At 38.6% G+C, this 26,213-nt stretch overlaps 1 protein-coding gene across 2 annotated transcripts in view; it reads right to left on the bottom strand.

Moving 5' to 3' along the window:
* The window catches only part of med12 (mediator complex subunit 12), a 134,806-nt gene that overhangs the window by 75,600 nt on the left and 32,993 nt on the right, over positions 1 to 26,213 (bottom strand). For both annotated transcript variants that reach the window (XM_059977036.1, XM_059977035.1), the window contains exons 4-13: positions 23,842 to 24,001; positions 22,911 to 23,086; positions 20,954 to 21,064; positions 19,318 to 19,590; positions 17,708 to 17,854; positions 17,463 to 17,562; positions 16,069 to 16,205; positions 10,032 to 10,163; positions 7,031 to 7,157; positions 2,819 to 3,048 (exon numbers count right to left, since the gene is read on the bottom strand). In XM_059977036.1, coding sequence (XP_059833019.1) covers positions 2,819 to 3,048; positions 7,031 to 7,157; positions 10,032 to 10,163; positions 16,069 to 16,205; positions 17,463 to 17,562; positions 17,708 to 17,854; positions 19,318 to 19,590; positions 20,954 to 21,064; positions 22,911 to 23,086; positions 23,842 to 24,001 — 1,593 coding nt within the window. The remainder of the gene's footprint in view (positions 1 to 2,818; positions 3,049 to 7,030; positions 7,158 to 10,031; positions 10,164 to 16,068; positions 16,206 to 17,462; positions 17,563 to 17,707; positions 17,855 to 19,317; positions 19,591 to 20,953; positions 21,065 to 22,910; positions 23,087 to 23,841; positions 24,002 to 26,213) is intronic.

A 26,213-nucleotide genomic window follows, 5' to 3' on the forward strand; every position in this document is an offset into this window, starting at 1 on the left:
CACTGTAACTTGATGACTGAGTCACAGCTAGAAGAACTGCTGCTTCACAACATCAGTGCTACCCGTGTGGAGTCTGCACATTCCTGTGATTGCACATTTCTGTTGGATGCTCAAGTTTCGTCACACATGCAAAGACATGCAGGTTGATAGAACAGTTATTCCTGCTCTTAAAGTAAGTAGTAGAACCTGCGGAATATTTGATGGTAAAAAAATAGATTTAATAAACAATTAGTGTCAATAGTAGCTGATGGTTGGCATGAACTCAGAGGATCAAAGGGTCTGTTGCTTTGTGGTGACTCTAAACTGATGCTAATTTGATTTCATTTCCAGTGGGAAGCACAATTATAATGTTCAAAAAACAAAAAGACATGAGCACTCATCACCTGGCTGATGCCACAGGGATAAGGAGACTCCAACAGATCTCCAAATTCAGAGCTTAAAAGGTGTTTTTAAAAATTGGTAAACCAGCAACAGAAAATGAAAACTGAGGGAAATAAAGAGTTCTTTACTTTCTTGTCAGGAACAGTTGAATTAAGAGAAATTTCCAAATTTCAATTTGCAATTGAAATTAAGATATTAATCTTTGAGCTGCCTCTCTGGATACAAACTATTGTTAGTAACAGTAATGTTTGAACAGATATAAACTTCAGGCATGAGAGGTACGTACTTAGTGAGTCTACATTCTCTGGGTTTGGGTGGTTTACAGAGACAAACCTAAAATTAATACATTCAACATATTGAATTCATTTCAGCTAGATGTTCCACCATTTTACTTTTTGAAGTTGAATTTCAAATTCAAAATCATCTATTAGCTATTAAAACAAAGATGTTTTAATAAATGACTTTCACATGAACCTCAAGGATCCTTACCATACAAGACATACAATACTCCTTTTGTATCAAATTACAAACTTAAAAAAAATCCACAAAGAAGTGTCCTGTTTGATTAAAAGCTCACAAAACAAGTGCAGCAGTGTCCCAGTGTGGTACATTGCTCTAAATTTTAGTACAACAAACCCAGAACACTCAGGAATAAACACTGGTAGTTATGCTTCCAGTATGATAGTGGTGTGCTCAGTTGCAGCAGCCTCTCTGGGTCCAAACTGTTACGTATCCCGTAACTGGATAACTTACCAGCAAAGACAGAGAGGTCCGTTGAAGTCTGATGTCACTATTTTCAAATGTTTTTATTTATAACGGGATACAAAAGTAAGGTTGATACATACATTCAGATAGTGCACATCGTCAACACTCAATCTAAAGCGCAGGTATAGCAATAATCATCATTAAGAAATGAGCTCTACTGTTGTCTAGGGATTAATAGATTGTCCGTTGGAAATATAAAAGTCACTCAGAAGTCTGCAGGCCTCAGCCTTTTGAAAATCGCTGGGTTTCACGTGGGGCGACCGAGAGAGAGAGAGATTGGGGAGAAGAGAAAGAACTTGCCGAGTCTTGATGAGGCTTCCGTGAAATCGGGGGGGGGGGAGCGTTGGTTCCCTCTCCCCGATGTTAGTTAAAAGCGGTTTTCTGTGATTCCAGCCACAAATTCCAATCCCGGAATCTAACGCACGTGGCTTCCTTCAGAATGGCTTCCCGCTACTGCGGGAACACTCTCTCGTGTCTTCTTGGTGCATCTGAGGTGGCTGTCCCCCTGAGACTCTCCTCTATACTTCCTCACGGGGTCGCAGGTGTCAATCAGGTTGGGATGATGCAATCTTTCTCTCAACCAGCCCACCTTGCCCAAGGGCTTTTCATGTGGTCTCCATGAGACAATAGTTGCTGTTGTCTTATTCTGCATCCCGGGTGGGACGTGCAATTTGGCACATTTCTCTCTCTCTCTCTCTCTCTCTCTCTCTCTCCTACTGGGTCTACTGACCACCTCCCCCTCGACGGGTGCTCTTGCGATTCTCACAAAGGAGGGGGCTGGGATCATAACAAAACAAAGATGTAATTGTTTGTCCTTGCATTTTTTGTGCGACTGCAAGTTACCAGTGTATATTGAGTATATCAAGTACAAATGTTTGTACTACAGGTCTGTCCCACTAGCGATGGCAGTGGAGTTAGACTTGTGTGCTGTGATGCTGCACACGACACCCACCCAAGGAAGACAGCGTCAGGGGCAATGCACTATCCAACTTAAGGTGCAAATGATTGTCTTGGATGTTTTGCTTGTGATCACAAGACCCTATTGGACATTGATAGTGCAGAATACTGCAAGTTCGGTTAACTGGTTCATTTGTGAGACCAAGGGTGGGGGAGCTGCATGGCCTCTGTTGTTGCATGGGCCCAGCCCTCTTGCTGCAGGGTCACCTGTTGTAGCTGCCCAGGGAAGGAGATGCCAGTGCCAGTGTAGTTGAGAGCTGAAGTCTATGCTGATTTGAAGGCTAGCCCTTTTCCTTGGTGCTGCCCTCCAGTGTTTGCTCAGTGGAAGACAAGTTTGGACTGTGTTCACCTGCACTGCACTAACACACGATGAGGACTGCTGCACTATCAATCTACAGGCCATGACCCTCAGGTTCTTTGACTATTAAAAGTGAGATGAAACTTAAGCCTCTAAATGCAAATTCAAAATTCACTTCTTCCTGTCGCATCCATCATTGGCATTAATGGCCAATCTCATCTGGCATAGTGAAGGCAAGTTAGATAACACCACAAAAATGTACATTCCTTACCATGATGGATATAAGTATATCATTTCAGAATGAAGCTGCAAACATAAGCAAAAAAAAATTTACAGTTCAACTGACTATGATTGCAACCGAAAGGAAAGCTCAAAGTGGAAGGCAGAGAAAATGACAAACAATTAATTCCCTTTTACCTCAAGTTTCACACTGTTATTTCCTTCCTGTTCTTTCCGATCTTGCTCTTCCACAGCATCATCTGCAGGTGAGCGCGGTCTGGGTACATGTTGCTCTGATGACAGATCTCCTCGGGATATCAGTGTGCACATATAGACGTTGTGCGAAAAGACATCATGGCGAATCAGCTCACAGAACAATAACACCAAGTTGGCAAATTCAGCCTTCTCACTTTCACTACTGGGATCAGCTGAAATGTAATGAAGATAAAGTCAAAGGCAACAAATGAACTACTGACAAGGTACCCTTTGACGTATATGCACCTCTCTGCCTTATGCCTGTAACCCACCCCAGCACCAGCAACTCAGTAATGAGGAGACCATGGTTAGAAATTAATGAGACAGACATTGAGGGCAAAACAGCAATTCAAAGTAAGCACTTTATTTCAGTGTCAGAAAAAAAATTGTATTTTCCCCATAATTTGAAGGTATACAAAAATCAATACTCAGACTCCAGCGCTGAACTGAGGAGGTGCTGCTCTGTGATTCTTTACTATGTTAAATAAGGACTTTATTTGCACTCTCAGGTAAACACAGAAAATCCCATGACAGTATTACGAAGTAATAAACTGTTTCTGGTGCTTCGTCAATATGAATTACTCACTCAGGCCCAGTTCTGCTCCTAAAGTTATGTCTTATATCTCATTGCTGAGTCTCAGAGAAAATGCAAATTATTTCCCATGTATTTCACATCACAAATATCACTAAAGATATTGTGTAAATGTTTTTATTAAGTTAAAAGTGCAGAACTCTTTAAGATAGCTGCAAGTAACTTTAAGTTCATTGCCAATTATTTCAACTCAGGTTTAAATTGTGGAATTAGTAGAAACTAAACAAGTGTTTTTAGTTACAATGTTCCAGAACTCCATGAAAAGGAAAGCTATGCCTGAAAACATCTGGGGGGGGGGGGGGCAAGAAGGAAAAAGAACTGGTGCATGCAACAGAGCTGAATATTAATAGCAGACCACTGGTCAAGAATGGAAAAGAAATGAAGATTTAAACAATGGAGTGTAGGGTGTGCTGAGGCCGGGAAGGGGGGGATAGGGTAGGCCTTGGTGAACAAGTGCAAAATGTTTTCACTGAGAATGGGGCTAGAAATAAAGAGATCAGGATTTGTCATATGTTGTTCAGAGCAAGGAGCAGTTGCTGAATAATGTCCAGAATGGAACAGCCAATAAAATAAAGGAGGAAATGAAACATGGAATTCATTGCAAAAAACAGTGGATGATCAGAATTTCTTTGTCAGTGATGAAAGAAGAATGCTTTTTTCTTTTTCTGCAAAATAAGGGGGAGGAGATGAAGCAAATTAGAAAGCTATTCAAAATTAGAGTCATTAGCGTATTTATTGTAACACACACTAGGTTATTTCAAATGAGAGAATTAAAAAGATTTGGAAGGAAGCTACCTATGATGGAGTTCACATGCACTTTTACAGAGATTGGAAGCCAAATACCTCCTCCACTATTGTAATTTCAATCCATCTGAAAACATTCCGCCAATAGTAGTGAAGGACTAATTTCAAAATGTCAGTCACAAAATAGATATTGTACTTTGACATTGAAGCGGTTGCCCATTCCGCAATTTCTATTCAATTTGGGCTGGACCTGTGCTGGCTAATTTTAATGAATGAAATCCAAATACAGTCTGATGCTGATGACAACTTCCATTTCAGAGATGGCACCTTCACATCCAAGACATATTCCCCAAAGATGAAAGCTTTAAAGGCGTCAGTTAACCAGGGAGCAAGCCAAGTGGATGTCTGCAGACACCAGGGTTATGACAATGTAAATATAGAAAAGCTAGGATGCCTGAGACTTTTGCACAGTATTGCAGTAATGTTATGTATTGCATTATACTGCTGCTGTAAAAAAAACAATTTTCTTAACATGTGAGTGATGATAAACCTGATTCTGATATGGGTCTCTATTGTGGACTGAAAGTGGGAAGGGGGCAAAGAGAGGCGGATCATGGTTAGGGAAAAGGGGAAGGAAGAGGTTAGGGAGGGGGAAGCACCAGCGAGACTTCTGTAATGATGAATAGAACAATTGTTTGGAATCAAATGACCTTGTTTGGTGTCTCAGGGCTGTGTGTGTCTGCAACCACACCACCACCCACCCTGGGCACTCTGTCTCTACAACCTGTCCCACACCACACCTGCTGTGCTTCACTCTTGACATTGTCAATATCCTTTGTTCCTGCCAAATTTACAAACTTGTTCTCCGCTTCACATTGACGAATACAAAAGTTTTAGGCACACTAGCACGCTCATATGATTGCACAGATCGGTCTAAGCAGATCTGAATTTATCATTCACCTTCAATTTTCATGTTTCCCTGATCTTAGTCACTCATATGATTTGCAAAACTTCTTTAAAAAACATAATGGAGTAAAACCATGAGCAAAGAAACTCGGTTATAGCAACACAACTTTTGAAAGATAAATACAGTAAATTATACAGGTAAATAGTTATGATAAAGTTAGACATCATGTCTTCCTTAGAAAACAGACTGGTGCATAGCAATGTCTTCAGTTGTTTCTAAAAAAATAAAAACTAGCCACTATTCATCATTTACTGACTGAATAAAAACCTTGCCTCAGACATGGCCACCTCACTACAGCAGACAAAATAAACTCAACAGATTGCTCAGTAAACTACTTACTGATCAACACTTGTACACAATTTCACATCAAGCCAGCAGTAAAAATATGTTTAAAATCTTACACCCCATCATCCTCACTGATCACAACATTTTATAACAAAAGTTGATTTGTTTGAAATTCAAAGTTAACATTTGTGCCTTCAATTTAAGTTGATGTCTCAGTGAGGGTTTCTTACAACATTCCAAGACTTTTCATTGAGCTACAAGTTCACAGACAAATTTTACAGTTGGTCTCCTTCCTGTTCTCCAACAAGACTGAATAAAAATGCTAACTTCCTACAGAAACTCCACTCTGCTCAGGTGAGTGGAAGTTTTACAATCTAAATTGGTCACAAATGAGACTAGCAGTAGTCTTGTAGATACTTCTAGCATCACAGATGTAACAATGTAAAAGTTTGTCAGGAATTCACAAGTTATGGAGTTGTGTGGACATAACAGGTATTAATTCAAATGAGAACCAATCTTCAAGAAAAACCTGTTCTAATGTAAATTGCAAACAATAACCAGTTTGAAATTAAAATGATACATTTGTAAACAAACAAGCTATTCAAGAGATGTGGTTTGCCAACGCATATGACTGTGAGACATTTTGGTCTATGGCATCAGACAGCAAGTAAGGGGCTTGCTCCCAACATTTTTTCATGCCACAGACCAATTCCATTAAGCAAAGATCCCACCCAGGTTGGGAACCCCTGAACTCAGTCAACTTGCATCATTATGACTGTCACCTAGCACATCAAACATGGTCATAGGCATATTTGCTCTGGTGATCAAAACTGGAACGTTTGGGTACCGAAGAGTCAGCTCTCACAACACTAACTTTGACTGGATTTTCTGTCCTCAAAGCTTTTAGACCATGCATGTGAATTATTTGTTGCATCAAAGACATTTAAACATTCAAGTGTCTTGTTAGTTACATTCAACAGTGTCTTGTTAGTTACAAAGTGCTGGCATTGTAAATATGTAATACATTGAATCATTTATTAAACACAAATTATTGAAGAAAACAATGTCATTTTAGGTATTACGATTTTTTTGAATCATCTTCCATTAGCTTTGTTCAGAGTGTCTCCAAGAGAACACCTGCTTGTTGTGATGAATAACGACCTTATGTATCGAGCAGCTTCAAATTTACAATGACTTAGTTGCAGTCATAAAAACATCAGCCCTTCACGTCTACAGTGAAATTTAACTGCAAGTTAAAGTATTTGAGTGAAAGCAGAGCTGGAAAGCATATGTTGCTTCAATCTTGCAACTGGCTTAATATCAAACTTTAAGTATAAGGATAACTGAAAACTAAGTTTTACTGTTGACCAGGTATCTGCATTCTCATTCTCTTTCCTCTCAGCATGTTCTCAGTTCTGCACTGCATTACAAATGTATAATAAGTAAATATCAACAAGCTTCTAAATCAAAATACAGCACAAGATATTACTGCAATGAAAATAATCAGCAATTTTGTGGTACTTTTATGAAATACTGAAGGTTTGAAACTTGTCCTGTAAACACTTACTCAGCATAGGTGCTTGTGTGTCCAAGAACTGAAGCAACACATCTTGGAAAACAGGAATGCTGGCACTAGTGAGAGAGCCAGATGAGACAGACCCCTTCTCATCGACCACTTCTGATTCTCCACATCTCTAGGAATATGAAAAAATGAAATTATAGATATTGCCAGATTTACAATAGCATATACTACAGAAAAGTGAATAAAAAGAGACAGCATATTTTCTGAGCACAAACTGACAACCAAGGCAATTTTGCTGCTTCAAAAGATGGAAAAAAACTTTTCCCCAGTCTATTGTCATTGTGTAAACTTTCAAATTTTTAGCAAGTGAACAGACTTGACCAAAGTGATGCTGCCTAATTCTCCAAATGAATTAGAAATATTTTTCTCTCCTGATCTAGCTGTTTAATACTTATCACACCTTCCCACTATGCCAAAACAAAAAAATGTTGGTGAATTGGTGGCATCCGTCGGTCTCGAGAGACCATGGATCTGCGCCTGGAGTTTCCAGGGCGCAGGCCTGGGCAGGGTTGTATGGGAGACCGGCAGTTGCCCAAGCTGCAGGCCTTCCCCTCTCCACGCCACCGATGTTGTCCAAGGGAAGGGCACTAGGACCCATGCAGCTTGGCACCGGTGATGTCGCTGAGCAATGTGTTGTTAAGTGCCTTGCTCAAGGACACAAACATACTGCCTCAGCTAAGGCTCGAACCAGTGACCTTCAGGTTACTAGTCTGATGCCTTGCCCACTAGGCCACGCGCCAACACTTTAAAAAAATATGGAACTGTATTAAAATTTACCTGTTTTCATAGAGAAAAAAAGACAGAAATAATGAGTGACTATGTAATATAAAGCAGGAAATGCTTGAAATATTCAGCAGATTATTTAACTGTGGAAGCAGAAACAGAATTAATTAACCATGTGCACTATTTTGTTTTTGTATTATTGATCTATTAGATACCTTAATTTTGGAATTGACTACTCACAAGGAATCTTGCTAGAACAACTAATCAGGTAAATGGAACCTCAATTTGCTTTTAAGTCATCACTAAAACACTCCATGCACTGAAATCGTAACTGGGCTTAATGAACTACCCATGAACTATATCATTCAGAAGAATGATAACAGTTTAACTAAATTGACCTTCTACGATATTCATAAACCTACAACCTCCTAGGGTTATATAAAAATAGTTTGATAAAACCATCCCAATACAAACTGGGCATTTTTGTACATCAAACAATTGAGTGAAATTCACCAAGAGGTAAAATAACCTCACTAAAAGACAAAAGACTGCTATAAAAAATAAAAGTATCACTGCACTGAAAAATGCACAGCTCAGATTGCATGAGTTGTAAGAAATTTCAAGATATTTTAAATTCTTCAGTGATGGATAGGGTGAAGCTCTATTTAACATACAGGATATTGTAGTTTACCTTGAGTGCTGATCGTACCAGGACTCTCAAATCACAAGCATGAAGACAACAGAGAGCATGTCATGATGAAAATTCTTGTTGTGGCACAACTCAAATGGGAAAATACAGTTATTCTTCACTAAAATGTTGTACTACAAATTCTCAAATTTTCAAATAAGTTATTTTTCTCCATCTTGACATTCAGTCTGTTCACATTTAAGATGTTTATCATCAAATTTCCTTCTGAATCAGTTACCTTGAGTAACTCTTTATCCTCAGTGATTTCACTCTACATGTAAATTCCCTAGCTCACACTACTAACATCACCCACTTTGAAAACTTAAAAGCGCTATTCAAATCACTAACTCTAAAACTACCACTCTCCAGATCCATCATTCATGGCTTCCCTGACATCGCAAATCTGTTCAACTGATCCCTTCATTATTAAGATAACATATTTATTTATTACCTAATCATGTGCCATTTCCCATTCATTCATTCATGCATTGCTTTGTCATCATGCATCTTCACATAGTTCTCTAACACTGGTAAGATTCCTCAAAACCTCAGTAGTTTTTCTATACTTTCCTCACCATATCACATTCACTAGCCTCTAGATTTTCTCTATTTAACATTTTCTCTTGCTATTCCCAACTACTTCTTTCCATTAATGCTCTGCTCTATTTTCATGGGCCAGTTCTTCTACTAGTCAAACAGATCACTATCACATGGGCTTCCAAAAATGTATCCCTATGATGGGTTTTTATTAACACACAAGATTAATTCAATGAAACATACACGTTAAAGATTGTATTGTGCATATCCCACACACCCTATTTCACAACTGTATCTTAATATATCTTATTTTCTAAGAATTAAACACAGAACAGGAAAAAATTCTACTGATTTACAACTATACAAAAGGCTAGTGTACAAGGAAAGCCAAGTCTAAATCATATGATAAAAATCCTGTTTCCTACATGATTCAAATAAAGGGACATACAAAGCAGTACACAAAACGCTGCAGGAACTCTGGTCAGGCAGCACCTACAGAAGAGTAGATGGCCTGCCGAGTTCCTCCAGCATTTTAAGTGTGATGCTTGGATTTCCAACGACTGTAGAATTCCTGTTGCTTGAAACAGTCAAGTTTTAGGCCGAGACCTTTTTCAGGACTGAGAAGCAAGGGAGAAGATACCAGAATAAAAAGTTGGGGGGTGGGAATGGAAAGAGGCTAGCAGGAAAGTGAAAGGTGAAGCCAGGTGGGTGGAAAAGGTCAAGGGCTGTAGAAGGAAGAATCTGATTGGAGAGCAGAGTGAACCATAGGAGAAAGGGAAGGAGGAGGGGACCTGGGGGAAGTAATAGAAAAGTGAGAAGAGGTAAAACGTCAGAATGGGGAACAGTGGAAGTGGAGGGGGTATTTATTTACCGGAAGGAGAAATAGATATTCAGGCCATCAGGTTGGAGGATACCCATACGGAATACAAGGTAACACGAGAGGAGGCCATAGATCAACATATCGGAGCAGGAGAGGGAACATACTGTCATGAATTTCAAATAAGAGAATCAGAAATGGGCAATTGAGATGCATCTCACCTCAGCTTCAATTTCAGCTTGCCTCTTCTCCAATAGTTTTGCCACAACCATGGCACGATGTCTACCTGAACGCTTGCAGCTCACTGCCCATTCACAAAGCAAAGTCATCACCGCATCATCATCTGGCAACATCTGGACAGAAAAAATAACATTCCAATGAACATATTGCAGATTTCTTCAAAACAAAAAAGATAGAGGACATTATGGTTCACCATCAACACAGAAAGGCACCCTTGAAGTAGTAACATCAGGCACAAGAATTAACAGTAACTGAAGGCAAAGTTTGGCGACTGGAGGCAAAATATATTGGAAATAGTTCAGAGATTCACAAGGCCAAAGATTTGGCTTGTAGCCAACTAGAGTTTAGGAGACTGATATGGGATTCAAACAATCAAAGTCCTGAGGGATTATGATAAGGAAGATGTGGAGATGTTGTTTCTGCTAGTGACACGTACTAAATCTGAAGATTTTGGTAACCAGAGAAAAGTCATTATGGAGTACAAGAATGGGGGATGTTTAGAATCTCAAGACATTTGGCCATTGTCACATACAAGGATGATTAATGGTACGTTAAGTTCCTCTGTTAAGAAAGTATGAAGAGAATTAATCTCTCAGACTGATTTACCACTGGTTTCTGAATCAGGGATTTTTTTTTTTTGAGTAGCCATCAGAGGCAAAGAAGTCTATGATAGAATTGCAACTACTGGCTGGATTCAGATCAACATCTTAAGACAATGTCACACTCTCTCAGCAGTACCAAGTGACAGTAATCAATTAGAAAGTTAGCTCACATTACTAAGACACAAGCACTCTGAGACCTAAAAAATGGAAGCAACGAGACACTGATTATTGTGATACAAGAAACTACAGTTCCACTCCAAAACTTCTCCAACAACATCTATGGCCCCAACAGCAGACAGAAAATCTGGCTGCTATTGTGGCATTTAGAAAAAAATTAATGGCCTGGTATCATAAAGAAAAACATCAGGTAGCCCAGGTGGATTGTGAGTTTGGTAGTGAGAATTAATACTACTAAGTTCTGAGTCCTTCTGTGCCTGATTGGTTCAGTACCATAACAAGGATGCTAAACAACTGATAAAAAATGAAAAAGGGAGGTGATACTGTGGGAACTAGTATTTGCAATGGGACAAAGATCGCTGAAGTGGTTTGGATGTGGACTGTATTATCGATGTACAATAGATTTTGGTTAATTGGGCACTGGCTAATCAGGGAAGTGCTTATTTAAGATAACTAAACTAATTGAGAAAATAGCCAAGATTCCCTTCGTATTTTTGAGACATGATGCTGCTTAATTGTGATGGGAGACAGTTGCTGAACAGTTTCTAACCAGCGTCAGTTGTGTATACTTGCATGGTCGTTAGACACTATACTGTGGTTAGAGTGAACAGGTTTTAAAATAGTGCCAGTTACATGTGTTTGTGTTCAAAACGCAGCAATTTTTGACATTTATTTGGTGAGAAATAAGCAGTAAGATAATTCAGAACTGTATTGCTCAGTCCATTTTCAAGCATTGAAGCTTGGAGATGCCAGAAACCACCAGGAGTGAAAATGTAACAATTTCCCTACTTCAACAAGTTGAAAACTATAAAGAATTTTAAGGTATGCATAATCACCTTGAATGTTACAATGAAAATAAAAATTTGGAGAACGCTCTAAATGAATTTTTCTGTCGATAACTATTAGGAATAGCATACATTAATGGTACTGTAGCAGTATTAGTAATATTGTAATTTAAATACATAACTTGTTATTCAGTTCACTCCTGGTGGTCTTTTTTTTATATACCTTTTTAACAATTTCCATGCAATTTCAGCTAATTGGGGTAGTTGCTTAATTGGGCCAAAATGTACTGGCCCCAATATGTCCCAATTGACTGGAATCTACTGTATTATCTCAGTGGAGGAGAAAGAATAGCAGAGCAATGGGTCTTGGAAAAGGAACTCTTTACTGAACTCTTAATTGTGAAGAACTTCAAGAGCCAACACAAACAAAAAGGTACCCCAAAATAGAGGAATCAGATAAACAGAGATGACTACAACTACAACAGGCGCAAATTCTTACATTCTTACATACCATGCTAAGGAACTGGATAAACACTGGATTATTCAGGAGGTTGAAGGGTTGGTTGACAGTCCATACATGGCGGCAGTTACATCCAAAATGCAGGACACAGGTAACTGGGCAACCATCAGCAGCTCCCCCCAATAACAGGTATACTGCTTTGGATACTGTTTGAGGGGAGGGGGACATGGAGAGAGAGAGATCTAGCAAAGGAAAGCCACAATGGTCAGGTTCAGCACAGCCAAGAAGGGCCAAAAGGCCTGTTTCTGTGCTGTAATGTTCTATGGTTCTATGGTCTCCGGCACAGAGTTTGACACTGTGCTCAGAAGGGAAGGGGAGAGAAGAAGCAAGCTGTCGTGATAGTAGGGGATTCAAGAATTCAACAGACAGGAGGTTCTGTGGAGGAGGACAAGATTCCCAAATGGGATTTGCCTCCTGGGTGCCAGTGTCAGAGTCAGCTCGGAAGGAGTCCAAAGTACCCTTAAATAGGAGGGTGAACAGCCAGAGGTTGTGCAATAAGTCAGTACCAATGACATGGGTAGGAAGGGTAATGATGTCCTGCAAACTGAGTTCAGGGGCTAAGTTAAAGGATAGGACCTGCAGGGTTGTGATCTCAGGATTGCTACCCATGCCATGTGCAAGTGTAGCCAGGAGAAAGAAGATCATACAGTTTAACATGCAGCTAAGGAGATGGTGTGAGAGGAAGGCGCTTCAGATTTTTGGATCACTGGTTTCCCTTCCAGGGAAGGTAGGACTTGTACAGGCAGGACAGTTTGCACCTGAGCTGGAGGAGGACCAATGTCCTTGCACGAAGGTATTCCAGAGTTGTACAGGGGGACTTAAACTAGAGTTGCAGGGTGATAGATATCAGAGTGCCAGAGCAGATGGTGGAGTGGTTGTGGGGAAAGGTGCTGTTAATCCCACAAAGTCAAGAGTCGGAAGGTTGAGCAAGATGGGACGAATGTTCTGAATTGTATGTATTTCAATACAATGTATTTCAAAGGCAAACATGATTAAGACATGGATCAGCACGTGGAATTAAGACATTGTGGTCATTAGTGGGATGGTTCCATGAAGGACTGGACTGGCAGCTCAAGGTTACGGTGTTCCATTGTTTTAGACACGATAAAGCATGACAGATGGCATTACGAGTCAGGGAAAGTGTCACAGTAGTGCTCATAGAACTGACTGGACAGCTCATTAACTGAGGCTATATGGGTGGAACTGAGGAATAAGAAAGAGATCTCCCCATTCATGGGATTATATTATCAACCACCCAATAGGATTGAGAGGAGTAAATTTGTAGAGAGATTGCAGACTGTTCCAAGAAACATGAGGTTGAGATAGTAGGTGATTTTAACTTTCCACATATCAACTGTAACTCCCATACTGTAAAAGGGCTGAATGGAATAAACTTTGTCAAGTATGTTCAGGAAAGTTTCCTTAATCAATACACAGAGGTCCCAACTAAAGGAAATGTGATACTGGATCTCTTATTAAGGAATAAGACTGAGCAGGTGAAGTTTTGTGTAAAGGAACACCGCATCTAGTAATTATAGATGCTGCCTAGTAATTATAATGCCAAAAGTTCTGATCCTCGGGTTGAGATTTTAAATTAAGAGAAACCCAATTTTGGGGGTATCAGAAAGAATTTGGCAGGTGAGGACTGGGACATGTTTGTTTCAGGAAAAGATGTATTTGGTAAGTGTAAGGACTTGAAAAGTGAAAGTTTTAGAGTAAAATAATTCTGCCAGATTAAAAGGCAAGGATAACAGGTTGAGGGAACTTTGGTTTTCAAGATGGAAGTACATAGCAGGTATAGGCTGGAAGGAATAAATGGCATACTGTGCTCGAGAAGCAAAAGAAATTTAAGAGAACACTTAAGAAGGAAATCATGAGGGCTAAAAGAAGGCTTGAAGTTGCTCTAGCAGACAAGGTGAAGGAGAATCCCAAGAGCTTCTAATATTAAGAGCAAAAGAATTGCAAGGGACAAAATTGATCCTCTTGAAGAGTGGTCATCTATGTATGGAGCCAAAAGAAATGGAGGGGTTCTTATATGGATTTTTTGAATCTGTATTTATACGGGAAACAGGCAGTGTCTATAGAACTGAGACAAAACAACAGTGAGGTCCTGGACTGTATACAGATTACAGAGGAGGAGGTGTTTACTGTCTTGAGGCAAATTAGGGTGGATAAATCCACAGGGCCTGACAAGGTGTTCTCTCAGACCCTATGGGGACTAGTACAGAAACTGGCAAGGCCTTAGCAGAGTTAATTATACCATTCTTAGCCACAGATGAGGTGATGGAAGATTGGAGGATAGCTAATGTTGTTCCGTTAATCTCGCAAGTGAGCCTGACATCACTGGTGGGTAAGCTATTCTCAGGGATTGGATATACAAATATTTAGATAAATGGGAACTGATTAGGGATGGTCAACATGGCTTTGTGCATGGTAGGTCATGTCTAATCAATCATATAGAGTTTTTCAAGGAAGCTACCAGGAAAGTTGATGAAGGCAAGGCAGTAGATGTTGTCTATATGGACTTTAGCAAGGCATTTCACAAGGTCCCACATGGGAAATTGGTCAAGAAGTTTCAGTTGCTCAACAATGAAAATGAGGTAAATGATAGGGTAAGTGCTAGCAGGTTGAGGTTGGGTGAGACTAGAAGTAAAGGTCATGAGTTAAGGGTGAAAGGTGAACTGTTTAAGGGGAATTTCTTCACTCAGAGGGTGATGAGAGTGTGGAACGAGCTGCCAGTGGAAGTGGTGGATTTGGGTTTGATTTGATAGGTACATGAATGGGAGGGAAATGAAGGGCTGACGTCCAGGTGCTGGTTAACGGAACAAAGCTGATTAATAGTTCAGCACAGACCAGCTGGGATGAAGAGTCTGCTTCTGTGCTGTAGTGTTCTATGTGGCATAAAATGTTTTACCACACTAAAACAAGCGACAGGAAACTTAATAGGAACAAATATAGCCAACACGTAATATATTCAAGCCAACTTCCAGCCCATGATGCAAACCATGTTTGACGAGCACAGCGATGATTTTTTTAAAGATTAGTCATAAGTTCAATATTATATGAACAATACACAAATGTAACAGTATATCTTGTCAAACTTTATCAAAGAAAATTGTCTTCAAAACCATTACAAAGAATTATAAACTTTGTTATGAACTTGATTGATGCACAATTATCACAGGGCATTGATCTGTTTAAACTTCCCACCAAAAACTACTTGGCAATTATTAATTTCATAATAATGTAATATTCTCCTCAGCATACTCGGTTAAAATTTGGTCCAGAGTAGGACTTTATTTGAAGGCTACAACTGGCAAAAGACTTTAAGCAAATTTCATGAATGTTTCAAAGCAAGAATTACTGAAAATATACATTTGAACCCAACCATAGCTTGTACTGATTGTGAGTTAATGGATTTATTTAATACTTCATGCTACCCTATTGGAGAAAGATAAGATTAATGAAACTAAAAAACACTTCTGCAGTTGCATTGTTTATTTTAAATAGATTTGAAAATATCAGACTGATTCTATACAAATTTTAAGTAATCAGCAATCTGTGCTAATAACATAACTTCTATTTTAATGCATTTGACTAAACTACATATTAATATTTCACTTCGATTTTTATAAGTTCCTATTGACAATTTGTTTTTGGGTAAAAATGAAACGAAGAGAAATCAGCCAAGTTTTTTTCCCCCCACTGACACTTGCTTTTATTTAATTTAGACAAGATCACTGTAGAACCTTTAGTTTATTTCCAAATATAATAACAAAAATAACTTCATGCAATGAAAAAAACTGAATGAGGATGATTATTGGTAAATATGAAATTAGACCATAGAAAGGAAATGTTGCCTTCAGAAGGAAATTAGATAAAATTCATGCAGTTCCCTTAAGTCAGTGTTGCAAAATATGCAACAAACACCCACCTCCTGTCCATCTTTATTCTGTCCTGATCCAAATATCCTGTTGTACAGGGAATCCAATGAGTTATTGAAATCTGATTTTTCAAAGCTGTGGCTGTCAAGTACTTCCAATGTATGTAATACACGACCAATTGTAAAACCTGCAAAAATAAAGAACAGTGTCATGGAAGATGTAAATCCTAATTGTTTGTAAAGAAACCACACAACACAAGTAATTTATGGAGATGCAACATAATTGAAAGACACAGGACATTCTGCAGATGCCAGAAATCTTGAGTAACACACACAAAATGCCGGATGAACTCAGCAATTAGGCAGCACCTATACAGGGAAATGAACAGTCGATATCTCAGTCTTCATGAAGGGTCTCAAACTGAAACATTGACTGTCCATTTTCCTGTTTTTTTTTTAAAACAGCTATCAAAGTTAATACACAACACAGGAGATGGATACAGAGTGACACAAAATAAAGAACACATCCATTTTTGGTTAGCTGCTCAAAAGTCTTCCTGCTGAATGTATTTAAAGCTTTTTATTTAGGACTGTACAGTATTTTAAATGTTGCTGCAATTTACATTCCAACAGCACACTTTCCACTACATCGCCCACTCTGACAAGATTCAACCCACAATACCCACAATTTACAAATGAATAAGTGTGCAGGAGAGAGAAAAAGGAGAAATGGCAATTATGCAATCATGTGCGTAATGTCAGTTATTGAAACACGAAACACCAGCTATTGCCCCTGTTCAGGATCAAGGGAGAGAGATGAGAAAAGCAAAGAAGAAAGTACTTCAAAAGTTGTGAATGAGGAGGTTTTGATAGGAGGGGAGAAAATCTGACATTCTCTTCAACCTCTCACCCAAGACAATCCTGAAGGGAGAAAGATTTAGCTTTGTACAAGGAGACAGCATCTTAGATGTAATGTCCAGTAGTATTTGAATAATTACCTTAAGTATTTGATTCAGTACTTAGGGATACAATAAAGAATCTAAATTTACTTTGTGGAAAAGATCAAATATCAAGGAGCATTAACTATCAAATCAGATGCTTAAAAATATATTAAAACACTAAAATCATGCTTTCAACCAAAAGGTTGAAAGGTCATTGTCTTGAAACATTACTTACATTTCTATTTCCATAGATGCTGGCTGACCTGCTCAGAATTTCCAGCAAGAACCACTGACTGGACAGTACAAACAAGTTACTAGAAACAGAGAGGAGCGAAGGAGATTGTAGAAAGATGGATAGATCAAAGTGTCCAATCATATTTTACTCCCAATTCTTGTGTTATAATTCCATTTAATCAATATTCAACAGCAAAATGCAATTATTGTTTGACTGCCAGTTCACTTAAGACTTGCAAAGAAACAACGATTTTTTGAAGTAACGATTACCTGCAGTAGTTTCTTGGCACTTATCAAAAGACCACCTGACCTCTACTGCTTGACCTCTCTCTTTAATTTGCTCCTCAATTTCCCGCACTTTAGCTCGAACCTGGTTATAGTTTGGGCAAACAGTAAAAGCAAATTTCAATATTAGCTCTTCTCTGTGTAGCACTTCCAATGAAAAACATGTCCCAAAGTGCTTCTTTATAATCTTATATTTTTGCTTTTATATCAAAGAGCAGAATCTCACGTACTTGTTGAGTAAATACTGAGTTTCCTCCTGGCATGGGTAGACTGGATGGTGCTATGGGTAAAAGATCAAGTGGTGATCCAGTCTTATTTCTGCAATCAGTCAATGAGTAATGCCATACCAATGCACTTGGACAACACAGGACGATGCTCTGCAAAACAAATAGCTACAGTCACACAGATAACAAAAGAAGATAACAAACCTTCTGCAGGAAACAACATTTTTAATCAAGAAATAAGGTTTACATTTTAGATTTTTATGGAACTAAATCCTTTTCAATATGGTCAGTGTTTATGTGCAAGACAGATCTCCAGCATATATGGCCAATGAACACTTTTCATTAGGTAATGATCAGAAACAACTACCCACACTAAGACTCCCATTGTAGATCGAATGTCATTATGATTTGGTTTCTATCATGTCGTTTACCTATATCTGTGATTTCCCCTCTAGCTCAAAGTAAATTTATTATTAAAATACATAAATGTTACCATATACAATGATGACATTCACTTTCTCGCAAGGATACTCTATAAATCCAATAACCAACATAGAATCAATGAAAGACTGCATCAACAGCCTGTTTGAAAAAGATACCAAACTGTGCAAATTAAAAAATAACAATAATAAATAAATAAGCATTAAATATTGAGAACATGAGATGAAGAGTCCTTGAGGGTCCATAAGTTGCAAGAATAGTTCGGTCATGGGGCAAGAGAAGTTGAGTGAAGTTATCACCTCTGGTTCAAGAGCCTGATGATTGAGGGGTAGTAACTATTCCTGAACATGATGGTGTGAGTCCCAAGGCTCCAGTATCTTCTAAAGGTAGTAGCGAAAAGACAGCATGACCTGAGTGGCGGGGGTTCATGAGATGTTGCTTTCATTCAACAACAACACTATGTAAACATGCTCAATGGTGAGGAGGGCTTTACCTGTGATGTACTGAGCCATGTCCACTAGTTTTTGTGAATTTTCCATTCAAGGACATTGGTGTTTCCACACCAGACTGTAATGCAGCCATTCAATACAGATCCACTACAGATCTATAAAAATTCCTCAAAATTTTAGATGATATGCCAAACTTTTGCAAACTTCTAAGGAAGTAGAGGCACTGCTGTGCTTTTTTCATAATAGCACTTATGTGCTGAGTCCATTCATCAAGGAAAGAACCTTTTTTCATTTGTTATCCAAAGTTATACATCAGCAGGCAATTTGATAGAAGTGAAGCCTTATTCTTCCCCTTACCTATTGTCCCATACACTTTTTTAGCAAGGAAAGATTAGAAGGGCCAGTCTAGTTAACTTACTCCAGTCTAGTTAACTTACTCTCCCTAACACTGGACAAAATGCAATATCTGCACTTCTACCAATGCTACTTGTATGCACAGCCTCTACAGTCAAGACCTAAATCAAATCTGTTTTATACGTTTGTATGATTTAATGTTGCATGAATGTTGCACTTCAGGACAGATTTTATGACTTTTAATGATAAATTCTATTTTGCTATCCAGAGATTAAATATCTTAAACCTTTAACTTCTTGGGGAAAAGATTCTTAACACTGGAAGTTAACAGATAGTTGGCATATCTGAAGGCTGAATGAATTGCTGACCTACCTGAAGCATGCAGCTTAATCCAAACACTACTGGCCGATGCTGTGGACAAATATAAAAATCCATAAATGGAGACTGGGGTTGGGTGGCTCCATTGGGTGGTGGTGTTGGAGTTGGAGGTAAGGTATTTGCAGTGGGTGCTGCAATCACATGGGATTGATGCCCTCCTGTGACGACATTACTACCACTATCGCCTAGCAGCATAGAGAGACGTCGGGTGCAAAAGTAGGCCAGGCGTCTTGACAGGTACGCAGACTGCACAAACTCTCCAGAGTACTGCAGAAAAGAAAAGTACATAAATCACAAATTTACATATCCTGAAGAACAACTTTCTATATAGTTACTCAATTAATGTTGATGCTTAAACACTATAGAAGCTAACAGTATGTAGCATTTCTACACTAATAATCCAACATTGTTAACAATATCTATAGAGTTCAAAAAAAAACTCAACTTCAAATACTTCAGATGTAAAAAATAATGTTAGGTATATACAACAGGTCAGACGGCATCTGTAGCAGCAGAAACTAATTGGAAGTGCGATTGGTTAATTGGAAGTGCGAACAAGATTTTAATTTTCAGAGAGGGTGAAGGATGAAGAGAACAAAGTGAATGCTTGGAATATGGTGGAAACCATGATTATCCAAGTGACATAAATTCCTTTGGCCACTATCAAGTTCTTGTCATTCAACTGTACACATTTTTAAGGCCAGTCGAGACAACATTCCCCCAGACTAAGGTGCACAACACAGTATGTGTAATGCACACACATAACACAAAGTAATATCACCACAAAAAAATGAGGTGCATTTAAGACAAAAGTTAAAAAGTAAACAGTATAATTTACTGGCACTTCATATGTAATGAGAGCTGGGAGGTAGCAGGAGGTTCTATAGTCTTATAGCATGGAAGAAGAAATTGTTTCCCATTATAACAGTTCTTGTCCAAATGCTATGGTACCTCCTGACTGAAGGTAGAGTTAGGGGGTAAGAGAGGGGACTGAATGCCACACAATCTGCCTATAGGATGGTGAACAAGTTCAGAGAACTAACAATGCAGCAAGTGTGAAATGCAGAGCACCGTTACTGAAATAAATGTAATACTGGAAGTAACAGGAAAGAATAGTTTTATGTATGTGTTGAATTAGATAAGAGTTGCAAGACCTGCATATTCTTAGGCAAAATATTAAACAGTGTTCCTTACTGGGGAGAGGAAGGTTGGTCATTGTAGGAAACCAAATCCAGTGAAGTCAAAATGGGAGTAGGATAGAGAATTAAGAAAATAGGCAACGAAAAGATTATGGTCACTCTCGTAAGGTATTAAGCAGTCACCCAATCTTAATTTTGTTTCCTTAATACAAAGCAGGTGTTAAGACCTCAGTAATTATATTGCAAAGATTAAACAGCTAAACAAAAATAAAATTGCAAACATTTTCTCCTCTGATAATTGAGCAATTGGAGATGACAAATTAGAAGAATCACCATTACACAATAATTGTACTGAACATTTTGTGTTAAATATCAACTTGCTGCCTCCGATTAAAGAGCAACCCTTTAATCTCTACTCAAAACTGTAATGTTAAATGAATTGAGAATTTCTGAATAAAAATTGCCTAGTGCAACAGATATATCTTCCCTACCTGTAACATTAATGGCAAAAGCAGTTTAAGTAGTTCATCCTCCCCCGGTCGAATCTTCTCAAAGCATTCAAGAACCCAGGTCAGGAATTCATGCCTGTCCAGCATTCCATCCTACAAACAGAGCAAAGGAAACAAGAAAACACAGATAAATCTGAAGAGTAAACATTATAGATGCTGGAAATCTGAAATAAAACAAACAAAAAATCATGGAAACATGCAAGTCAGATCACATCTGTGGAGAGAGAAGCAAAGTTAACAATCTATTTTGCTAGGTATCTGTTGTGTTTATTCCTATTTGCAAAATAGATTCTTTTAAAAACTGTCAGCATTGGAAGAGTGAGATGTGAGGTGCACTGATTGCCTGCAATTGTTAAACTCAGTGTTAAGTGTCATCACGCTCAATCAGAAGATGAAGTGTTCTGCAAATTTGCATTTGGTTTTATTGGGAAAATATAGGAGGATGACAAAAGATAAATCAAAGTAGTACAGTGGATTCCGGTTAATTGGGACACATCAAGACCAGTACATTTTGGCCCAATTTAGCAGCCACCCTAATCAGCCGAACATTCTCAGAAATAGTTAAAAGGGTAAAAAAAAACATAAACTACTGTTTAACTCAGTAACAATTTATGCATTTAAATGTAATAAGAAACAAATTAGAATACTACTAATACCTCTATAGTACTATAAAATCGTGTATTTACTTAGTTCTTACTAGTTATTGACAGAGGTATTCACCTGCTGTGTTCTTTTGCTTGAGTGTAAATGAGTAAATCAACGGAGACACTTAGTTCAGACACTGGACTGCCTTCATACGTTTTAATCACTGCATCCTCCAAATCATCATTTTCATTGTAACATGCAAGATGATTGTTCATACTTTCTTAATTCCTAACTTATTGAAATAGTGAAATCATTTCTCTTTCATTCCTGGCTGTTTTTGGCACCACAATGCTTGAAACCACGATGAGTGAAACAGTTCTGAATTGTCTTACAGCTTATTTCATGCCAACAATTATTGACAAAAAAATCACTACTTTTTAAACCTCAAACACATGCAATTGACACTATTTGAAAACTGATCGTTCTAAGCAATGAGTAGTGTCTGAAGGCCACACACATGCACATAACTGACGCCAATTAGGAACTTCAGCGACACTCTTCTGTGCTAATTAAGTGGAATAGTGTCCCAATTACACAAAGGGAATTCTGGTTATTTTCTCAATTTAGTTTTGTTCTTTACGAGTTCTCCCATATAAATGGCTGCCCAGATTAACCAATGGCACAATTAACCAGAAACCACTGTACTTGAAAGGAGTTTCCCTTATTTTGATGAAAGAATACTGACCTGAAGAGCTAATCATTTCTCTCTACACTCGCTATATTTCTACCAGTTTTATTTATTTAATTCAAGTAACAGTTTTCAGATTTTTCAACCAATTATGGTTTGCCTCTGTTAATCAAATCAGTGTTTTAAATGCAAGATTAAGCCATTCTCCAAAATACAAAGATAACCAAGGTTTGTATAAGAAAATTACTTTTAGATCATTGAGAATAAATGCATTTGTGGTTTACCTCTCGTTGCCCTAAATAAATAACTTGTGAGGCCATTCAAAGACAAAGTTAGAGCGAACTTAAGTTACAATTAGACATGGTGATATGCATTTCCCTTGAAGAACACTAGCCAAGTTTTTTTTTAAAATGGTAATTTTCATTATTATTTGCTCTGGTGCCAACACCAAAATTGCAGAATTGATTCAATTACTGAACTTTTTATGGTAGAATCAGAGTCAGAAAACTAACCATTTATTAGCTGCATCATATATAGAAACCAATGTTTTTTTTCCAATTTTTCTGCATTACATCCTGCCATTTATAATGACTTAATAGTTTCTTGAAGGATATGCAGAGTACTCTTAACAACTTCTTTTCATGCAATTAAAGCATTTCCCATTACCTGAAACATGTAAAGAGCCAGCTTTTCATTATATTCCCACTGTTTCATGGCCTGCTCCACCTCAGGCACCGTGGGTGGCATTGGTGTCCCACTGTTCTGTGTGGAAATTTGTCGATAGGACTCGGCAATCTTTTGCAGTTGTTCCAAAAGGTACTTTGTGATGATCTGAGTCCATTCTGCAAAAGGAAATTGATCTACTTGTAGATCACACCAGCAAATTTCTCACCTTACTATTCTGGCTGAAACAAATTTTTAAATAAATAATAAAATAGACCCAACAGGATTCATTGCATCTACAATTACTGAAAGAAAGCCAAGTTATGAGCCATTGACAAGAAAGGAGCTAACTCAGGCTACTTTTGTCTCCCAATTGTTGATTTCAAAACATAGGCATGTGATACTGCAAACACGAGGAAATCTGCAGATGCTGGAAATTCAAGCAACACACACAAAATGCTGGTGGAACACAACAGGCCAGGCAGCATCTATAGGGAGAAGCACTGTTGATGTTTCGGGCCGAGACCCTTCGTCGATGCTGCCTGGCCTGCTGTGTTCCACCAGCATTTTGTGCATGTGATACTGTATTTCTGAAAAGCATTGCAAAAGATATGCAGAAATAATAAACACATTCTAGAACTCCAGCTTTGATCTAACAATGTTGTTAAATTCATTGCATTCAATCGCACAAATAACTGCAATGCCTAAAGCTGCATTGCAGTCACTTTAGGGGGAAAGAACTAAACCAGTGAAGTGCATGAACTTTTCCCGCACAATAAATTTCAACAAAATGTAGCATTTAATCTCTAGCACGGCATGCTGCTGATGCAAAATCAAATTGTTTATGTAATACACTTACCAATGCAACTCCAGATCATATACAAATGTCGAATAAACTCTTCCATAATAATTCAAGTTTTATTGTTAACCTTACCTATACATGGATCTATGACGTGGCGTTTCTTCATCTTGGTTTCTGTTATTGCCGCATAATAGGCACACGTCATTTTTATCAGCCAAGCTGCTCTCATTACTGGCACAGAGTACTTGGCCAGATAGCCAAACACTTCTTCTTTCTTACTAAATATAGGCACCTGAAATAGCATAGAGGTCAAATTAGATTTTTTTTAAATCCCAATATTTTTCTGCATAAACTCTGTGACAAATTGAAATACAATCCTACAAAACATTAAACAGGTAAACGAGATTAGACATGCAGCTGTGGTTTGCTGGAACAAAAGCTCAATAGCACTATTTTTGTGGAATGACATAAAGGCTAATTTATACTTCTGCATAGGCTCTACGCCATAGCCTACACAAGTGGCCTACACCTTGTGAGCATTTATACTTGTGCGTTGGTGTGTCTGCATTGCTCTGCAATTCACCACCAAAAGGCTAGCTGGTGGTGGAGTTTCTACGCCACCGTGTTGTGGTTCTTCGTGTTGAGTTTCTTTGTGTACTTCAAACAATGGCAACTACTGAGCGCATCATGTTGGAGCTGGAGTAAATAAATGTTGAACAAGAGTTACTTTTATTGAAATTTTTGCAACGCAGAAAAGAGAGAAGGCGTCAGAGGAGATGGTGTGTGTGACCACTGAATGGGTTGAGGACGAAGGAGGGTGAATTTTCTGTGCTTGTCCGGCCACTGAGAGACATGGGCAAGGAAATGCATTTCAATTATTTTTGGATGTCGGCAGGTACATTTGAAGATTTGGTTTGTCGTCTCCAACCATTTATTTTGCCTCAGTGCACGCACAGTATGCCTATAGACATTACTCAGAGACTGGCAATCACCGTTAGAGTTGTAGCTTCAGAAGGAAGTCAACAGGCTGTAGCAGCAAGCTACAAACTGACATCAAGCACAGTATCCTCCATAATTTTGGAGGTCTATATAGCTTTATGGAAAGCACTGCAGTCAAAGTTCCTTCCCTGCCCTTCAGTCACCCAATGGGAAGCTACTACAGCTGATTTTTGGTGACTATGGAACTTTCCGAACTGTGTCGGCAGCATAGACGGAAAACACGTGAACATCAAGGTACCGCCGCACGCCGGGAGCAACTACTACGAGGGCGCACACTCCATTGTCCTGATGGCTATCTGCAATGCCAGATATCGGTTTACCATGGTGGATGTAGGGGGATACAGACAGGAAAGTGACGGGGGCATCTTCAAGGAGAGCAGATTTGGTTCTGTGCTGCTTGAACATAAACTGAACCTGCCCCCACCAGCCAATCTTCCTGGAACAGGAGTCAAATCCCACACATAATCATTGGTGATACTGCATTCCCCTTACACAACAATCTCATGTGTCCCTTTCCAGCTATGTCACAGACAATGAATTCAATGAAAATTAATTTCATGTAATAGTGCCTGCTTTGTGTGATTATATATATACTGGGAAGAACAGACCCCCAGTCCTCGGGGTTACATTGTACATGGATTGGCAGAGCTATGAAAACGAGTAAACGGCATATGGCTGCATTCGGCAGAATAATGGCTATTGCGTTTGCATTATGAGCAAGCCAGATACAATTACAGCATTATACGTATTACAGTCAGCCCTCCTTATCTGCAAGTTTCACATGCGCGAATTCAACCAATCATGAATCAAGAAAACTCGGAAATGTTCTTCAAGCACTTGTTGTTCGATCCTTCAGTAGAACAAAGCTTCCATGTCACCCAAAGGATAACAACATCCCTACAACCACTGCAAGATTTGTTTGATGATGCAAAGAAAAAGAGATAGCTTCCTATAATTCTGAAGTCTTGACGTTCAACACTCGTAGATCCTCAGCCCTCTACCTCCACAGTTCCTGACTTCAGTACTATTAACCCTCCTCCATAGCGACCTTATTCCCTAAACAAGTGTAACAACTACTGTACAGGTATTACAATTTCTACTCATTGTTTGATCATTGTTCGCCTCGCGTCTCGTTCGTTCGCTGCTTGCGTTGTGAGTGAGAGGAAAATGTACAGTTTTTTTCTTGTCAATATTCCCTAAACATTACAGTATAACAACTATTTACATAGCATTTACATTGTATTAGGTATTGTAAGTAATCTAGAGATGATTTAAAGTATACAGGAGGATGTGCATAGGTTATATGCAAATACTACGCCGTTTTATATAAGGAACTTAAGCATCCATGTCTTTTGGATGTCTGCAGAGGGTCCCAGAACCAATCCCTCATGGATGAGGAGGGCGAACTGTACATTTTTGTTTCACGGAAGCATTATCTTTGCGCAAATCAATATGCCGTGTTTACAACAAGACAGTATTGCTAGCTTCCAAGCTAGCCTAAACGT

This window comes from Hypanus sabinus, chromosome 8 (assembly GCF_030144855.1).
Source record: "Hypanus sabinus isolate sHypSab1 chromosome 8, sHypSab1.hap1, whole genome shotgun sequence".
In the NCBI taxonomy this organism is placed as follows: Eukaryota; Metazoa; Chordata; class Chondrichthyes; order Myliobatiformes; family Dasyatidae; genus Hypanus; species Hypanus sabinus.